Source organism: Leptonychotes weddellii, unplaced genomic scaffold (assembly GCF_054177405.1).
Source record: "Leptonychotes weddellii isolate Sample4059 unplaced genomic scaffold, ASM5417740v2 HiC_scaffold_10380, whole genome shotgun sequence".
NCBI lineage: Eukaryota > Metazoa > Chordata > Mammalia > Carnivora > Phocidae > Leptonychotes > Leptonychotes weddellii.
In genome coordinates this window covers 1-7,359 of record NW_027680493.1, presented here as the reverse complement: position 1 = coordinate 7,359, position 7,359 = coordinate 1, and the positions used below count along the sequence as shown (strand labels likewise).

At 46.6% G+C, this 7,359-nt stretch overlaps 1 protein-coding gene across 1 annotated transcript; it reads right to left on the bottom strand.

Annotated features, from left to right (window-relative positions):
- Positions 1-3,090: 3,090 nt before the first annotated feature.
- LOC102731039 (histone H3.3A-like) lies at positions 3,091-3,747 on the bottom strand. Its single transcript, XM_006732234.3, has one exon. The coding sequence runs from the start codon at positions 3,643-3,645 to the stop codon at positions 3,259-3,261; it is 387 nt and encodes a 128-aa protein (XP_006732297.1). The 5' UTR covers positions 3,646-3,747; the 3' UTR covers positions 3,091-3,258.
- Positions 3,748-7,359: the final 3,612 nt, after the last annotated feature.

Sequence of the window (7,359 nt, the reverse complement as noted above, 5' to 3'; positions counted from 1 at the left end):
GCTTTGCTCGCCCTGCCTCGCCGCTCACGCTCGCGCTCGCCGCGCTCCTTACACACGGTCACTTCCCTCCCGCCGCCCCCGCGACCCTCAAGACCCCCGCGCCCCGCACCACCCCCGCCTCCACCTCGCTCGCCCGCACAACCCCGCGGGCGCCTTCGCCGGGCCCCACGCGGGACCCGCGCGCCCGGGCGGGCCGGGCCCGGCAGCCTCTGCGCGCCTGCTCCTCTGCATACGCCACGCCCCCGTCGTGACGTCCCCCGAGCCCCGTCTCCCGCTCTGGGACACCGGCCGTCCCAGTCCTCGCGGAGACCGCGGATGCCTGGGGGGCAGGGACGCGGGGTGCGGGGCGGTCGGCGAGGGTGTCGGGACCTGCAGGGGAGACCCGAGAAGGCGGGGTCCCGAGGCGCCCAGAAGTTGAAGGCCCCATTGGGAGTGGGTTAGTCGGGCTCGGGTTTGGTCTCACCTTCCTTTCAGCAAAAATTGCACGCAATACGCAACAGAGAGTCAACTAAACGTTAAATACCAAGATGAGAGTTTTGTCACCAATTTAACATAAAATTGTTTTAACCCTCATTATGACCTTTCAGGTTACGTGGTAACCTAATCTTGCAACACTGAAAGAACATTTGAACAGAGAGCATCAGGGCAGGGAGTCCGTTCACAGAGTAGATGCGTGGACTGGGGAGGGTGTTGAATGGTCTCTGGAAAACCAAATGAACAGAAATGTCAGATTTCCATCCTGCGGGGTTAGGTTACCTCTTTCAGGCTGCCTAGATTTGTCTTTTCTTCTTCTATACAAGAAGATCCTTTCTGGATATCAAGTGGAGGTAAATGTAAATATCCTCTGCAGATATGAGCAAAATGAACTGTTATATATCACTGAGTGATCGCCGCTCTGGAGCAAAGCAAGGCAAGAGACAGGACTGGAGATTATAGGGTCAGCAAAGGCTTCCCTGAGGTTCTAGTAGCAAAAAGATCCAAGGAAACGTAGTAAAGCATCCTTTTTGATTGAAAAAAGGAGAATTATCAAAATCAAGAAATTCACATTGATACAATATTATTACCCTACAAGCATTATTCCATTTGCATTAATTGTCCCAGTAATGTCCTTTATAGCTAAGGAAAATTCAAAATCATGTGTTGCATTCAGTTGTCATGTCTGTTTAACCTACTTTAATCTGAAATAGCTCTCATGTAATTCTTTGCATTTCATTATGTAGGCATTTTTGAAGACTACAGGCCAGTTATTTTATAGAATATCCTTCAGTTTTTGAGTTGTCCTGTTTCCTCGTAAGTACATTCAGGTATGCATTTTTTCTTTAGATTTTATTTATTTATTTGAGAGAGAGAGCGCACACAAAGGGAGAGCGAGAGGGAGAAGCAGGCTCCCCACTGAGCAGGGAGCCTGATGCGGGGCTTGATCCCAGGATCCTGAGATGATGACCCGAACTGAAGGCAGACGCTTAACCGACTGAGCAACCCAGGCGCCCCTCAGGTATGCATTTTTGACATGAAGACCACATAAATGATATTGTCTTTTATGGGTTTGCTCATGTCCCTCCCCAAAATATGTTGAAGTCCTAAGCCCTGGTACCTATGAACATAACCTTATTTGGAAATAATATCTTTGCAGGTACCATCCACTTAAGGTGAGGTCACTAGAGTAGGCCCTGATCCAATGTGACTGTTTTCCTTGTAAGAAGAAAATGCCATCTAAAGATACTTGCAGACAGAACACTATGTGATGACACAAGCAGAGATTTTAGTGATGTAGCTGCAAGCCTAGGATTGACTGTCACCACCAGAAGCTAGGAAATGGCAAGGAAAGATTCTACTCAAAGTCTGAGAAAGCCTGGCCCTGCTGGCACCTTGCTTTTGGACCTCTAGCTTCCAGAACTAGAAATGAGAGAGAACACATTTCTGTTCTTTTAAGCCACCTAATTTGTGGTACTTTATTATGACAGACCTAACAAATTAATAGTGCCCTCCTCTGGGCATCACATTTGGAGGCACATGAAGTCAGTTTGTTCAATTATTAGTAGTCTTAACATTGATTACTTAGGGGAGCCTGGGTGGCTCAGTCGGTTAAGTGTCAACTCTTGTGTTTTTTGTTTGTTTGTTTGTTTATAGTTTGATGTATTTTAATAGCAAACTTACAGGAACAGCACAGAAGACAGACAACATTAAAAACATGTACTTGCATGTAGGACAACTCAGAAAAGTATAGCGAATGGATGGATCTACTGTATGATAAAAATGCTACAAACAGGGACACCTGGGTGGCTCAGTCGTTAAGCGTCTGCCTTTGGCTCGGGTCATGATCCCACGGTCCTGGGATCGAGTCCCGGGTCGGGCTCCCTGCTCGGCGGGAAGCCTGCTTCTCCCTCTCCCACTCCCCCTGCTTGTGCTCCCTCTCTCGCTGTGTATCTCTCTCTGTCAAATAAATAAATAAGATCTTCAAAAAAAAATGCTACAAACAACATTTAGTTGCCGTCAATAAGAAATTTACTTGTTTTAAAAAAATCCAAATGCTCACATTGTCCAGAAAAATTTAAGTTTTTTTTTTTAAGATTTTATTTATTTATTTGAGAGAGAGAATGAGAGCACATGAGAGGGGGGAGGGTCAGAGGGAGAAGCAGACTCCCCGCTGAGCAGGGAGCCTGATGCGGGACTCGATCCCTGGACTCCAGGATCATGACCTGAGCCGAAGGCAGTCGCCCAACCAACTGAGCCACCCAGGCACCCGAAAAATTTAAGTTTTATTTATAATTGCTATAAAGTTGAACTGCTGAAACGTGTTCACTGAAACTTTTTTTAAGATTTTATTTATTCGTTTGAGACACAGACACAGAGAGAGAGCATGAGCAGGGGGTGAGACAGAGGGAGAGGGAGAAGCAGGCTCCCCGCTGAGTCAGGAGCCCGATGTGGGGCTCGACCCCAGGACCCCAGGATCAGGACCTGAGCCAAAGGCAGACACTTAACCATCTGAGCCACCCAGGCGCCCCTTCACTGAAACATTTTGACTTGCATTAATGCTATTATGTCCCCACATTTATATTAAAAATTCACACACAAATGAAAATGAAAAAACTACCAATACCTGATTTCTGTCCCTTATTTTTCCACTTGCAATCATATACTTAGGTACGTTTGATCCCACGGGAAAAAAAATATCTAACGTTCAGAACTACCAATAACAGGAAGAAGAGAAAAAAAATTTTTTTTAAAGAATGAAATGTTTTCCATCATAGTGGATTCTTAAGCACATTCTCCACGTATGCGGCGCGCTAGCTGGATGTCTTTTGGCATAATTGTGACACGTTTGGCATGGATAGCACACAGGTTGGTGTCTTCAAAGAGGCCCACCTGCAAAGCACCAATAGCTGCACTCTGGAAGCGCAGATCTGTTTTGAATTCCTGAACAATTTCTCGCACCAGATGCTGGAAAGGAAGTTTGCGGATCAGTTCAGTGGACTTCTGATAACGTCTAATTTCACGGAGTGCCACAGTACCAGGCCTGTAACGATTAGGTTTCTTCACCCCTCCAGTAGAGGGCGCACTCTTGCGAGCGGCTTTTGTAGCCAGTTGCTTCCTCGGTGCTTTACCACGGGTCCGTTTGCGGGCAGTCGGCTTTGTACGAGCCATGGTACAGAAACCTCCTTACTTACCCTCCTTCTCCTTCGGCTGGAGCTCGGCGAGCTAGAGGCGGCGCTGGCGTTGGCGAGCTACGGCGTTGCAGCGGCGGCTGTGAACACCGCAACTCCTGGTTTTGGCTCAGGTCATGACCTCAGGGTCCTGGGATGGAGCCCCCCACCCGGCTCTGCACTCAGCGGGGAGTCCGCTTGGCCACAGCAAGCGGGGGGGGGGCCCCCGCAGAGGAAAAGAATCTTCAAGCAGACTCCCCGCTGAGTGTGGATGCCCATGGGGGGGGGTGGGCTTGATATCAACACCCATGAGATCATGACCTGAGCCGAAACTAAGAGTTGGACACCTAACAGACTGAGCCACCCAGGCACGCCTAACACAATATTTTTTAGCATCCATTGATGACTCTTGCATCATAATTGACAAATGTTGATTTTTTTTTTTAAAGATTTTATTTATTTGACAGAGAGAGACACAGCGAGAGGGGGAACACAAGCAGGGGGAGTGGAAGAGGGAGAAGCAGGCTTCCCACGGAGCAGGGAGCCGGATGCGGGGCTCGATCCCAGGACCAGGGGACCATGACCCGAGCCGAAGGCAGACGCCCAACGACTGAGCCACCCAGGCGCCCCCCCTTTTTTTTTTAAGATTTTATTTATTTGACAGAGAGAGACACAGAGAGGGAACACAAGCAGGGGGAGTGGGAGAGGGAGAAGCAGGCTTCCCGCTGAGCAGGGAGCCCCATGCAGGGCTCGATTCCAGGACCCTGGGACCATGACCTGAGCTGAAGGCAGACGCCCAACGACTGAGCCACCCAGGCGCCCCGACAAATGTTGACTTTCTAATTCCATCATTCATTCTTCATTTATTAGTTGGCATTGTATTGAAAGAAAGAACTTTCCCTCCTTCCCTATGTACTATCAGTATGAACTCATGGTTGTTATTTCTTTTTTAAGATTTTATTTACTTGACAGAGAGAGAGAAAGAGAGCACAAGCAGAGGGGAGGAGCAGGCAGAGGGAGAGGGAGAAGCAGACTCCCCACCGAGCAGGGCTCAATCCCAGGACCCCCGGGACCATGACCTGAGCAGAAAGCAGATGCCCAACCAACTGAGCCACCCAGGCACCCCCATGGTTGTTATTTTATTCTGTTGTTTGTGACCATAACTGTTTTTAAATTTATTTTGATGTTCAAATGTTCCCAGATTGGGCCTATGAAAGCCCCTTTAGGGTGGCTACTGTGGATCGTTTCTCCGCTTTTTGGCTAAGATCAAGTGCAGGGTGGCTACTGTGTCCTTTCGACATGTCCATAAAATTTTTGGAGCATTTCCTTATCTTCTGGCAAAAGATGTTCCGGGGCCATTGTCGACCTCAGAGAGTCAGGGACCTGGGGCGCCGAAGGAACTGAGAAAAAGAGACGACAGTATAGCAAGGCACAGGGGACCCCGAGCAAACAGCCCAAGGCCCCAAGGTTTATTTTCCATAATCTAATATACTTTCTACAATGATATAGATCTATAATGATTTACAGCAGGGGCTTAGTAAGGCACATTCTTCCACCTACACAGGGTTAGTTAAGTGAAGCAATGGGAGTGGAGAAGGAATAAAGAAATCTGTAACTGGCTGTGATCAATTAATTGTAAACACCATTGTACTTGGATCTTAACACAGGATAAGAGAACACAGAAGGGAATGCACAGTGTGCTGTTTACAGCTGGCTTCCTATCTACAAAACATCCGCTGTGTACTTTAGAACAGACCACACACATCCCAAGGGCATTTCACTCTGATCCTTTCGGGTTATTTTTAACCCTGCAATCTCGAGTTTTCTCAGAGATCTCGGAGTCTGAATGAACACGCACCAGTGGTCGTTGTGCTGTTCTGTTTCCCACAGGCCATTTTGTACTTTTCTTGACCCCTGAAAATGATCTATTTCTCCAAAGAGGCCTGGTTTTTTTTAGTGGAGAATGGCATTTAGAAAGCAATATTATGGCAGTAAGTATGCTTAATGCTACTGTCTTTGCTTCTAGTCCTCTTTAGTGAATAGAGGTAAAAAGTTTCCTACACGTATCTGTATCTACTAAAAATAATGAGCCCAGACCATACCTTCAATTCCAACTTTCAGTTAAACATACATAGTTTCTTCTTGCCCTCCACCATTCCATATTTGCATCTCTTTTCTCCAGCTGTGAGAACCTTGACTCCCCAACACCCATTTACTCATTAGCTCAATCCTACAATACATGCAACATTAGTACAGAATTGTTACAACCCGGTAGCTATGAAATACAAACCTACTATGGGACAGTTCAGTATTTGTTTGCACTTCTTGTCTTTAGACTTGAAGATGTGTATAGTCAATGTACTCTGTCCAAAAGTCATTTCAGTTGGTTATTTTTTTCTATTTCAGTGTGGTTACACTATTCATCTGAGATAGTTAGATTCAGTTATGCTCATATTCAATTTTAGGAATTTTCCCCCTGCAATTTAAAAATATATGTAAAACAGTAATAGAGTTGCAAAAGTCAGAATTACAAAGAAGGTACACTCAGTAAAGCATCACTCTCTCCTTCCATTCACACCCTCCCCCTTTACTATCATCAGTTCTGGTTTTTTAGTTTTGTGTTTTTTTTTTTTAATTTTTTTTGAAAGATTTTATTTATTTATTTGAGAGAGAGAATGAGACAGAGAGAGAGAATATGAGAGGGAGGAGGATATGATATCGATATGAGTGCTAGTCAAGCACCGATTTAAAAAGTATTTTAACGACACTGGACAAAACTATCTTATCTAACATAACAGCAAGCAACAGCATTTCCAAAACAAAAGCCTTCAAGCAGCAGGACTAAACAAGAATCTTTTTTTAGTAAAGGAAAATAACCAGGGGAAAGCGCGAACGCAGTCCCCCACTACCACAAATTATGCAGTCGAGTTTCCCACATTTGGGGAAATCGCAGGGGTGTGAGCAGGGAGTCCGATGCGGGACTCGATCCGGAGACTCCAGGATCATGAACTGAGCCGAAGGCAGTCGCTTAAACAACTGAGCCACCCAGGCGCCCCAGTGTTGTGTTTCTTTTTGCAAGACTATAATTTTCTTGTTTTCACATTTTTCCTAGACAAACGGTAGCATACTACATATATTTTTGGACTTTATCTTTTTTACTTAACATAGTTAATATGTCATACATAGGGAAATCTACAAGTCAAGCAAATCTGCCCTAACCTGCTTGAGGCCACTGGTCAGCCAAAGAACAGGTAAAAGTAGAAACCCACGGGGGGCTGACTAGCCCAAATACGGTGATTTCTCAGTAGGAAAAGGTTAGAAAAAGATGATGAGAAAATCAAACGCCTCAGTCTAAATTTAAACTACAAACTAGTATGGGTCGCCTGCCTGGATCAGCGAGTACAGAATGCGCCTGCGGGTGGAGTTCAAGACCCACGCTGGGTGTAGAGATTACTTTAAAAAACAAAACCAACAAAGAACAAAACTATAAAGTTCATTTTAGCTAGAAAAATCACAGTAGATCTCTCCTAAGTCCTCTATTTTCAACCCCCAGGGGTGCGAAACACCAGCATCGGGACGTCACGACGAGGGCGTGGCGTATGCAGAGGAGCAGGCGCGCAGAGGCTGCCGGGCCCGCCCCGCCCGGGCGCGCGGGTCCGCGTGGGGCCCGGCGAAGGCGCCCGCGGGGTTGTGCGGGCGAGCGAGGTGGCGGCGG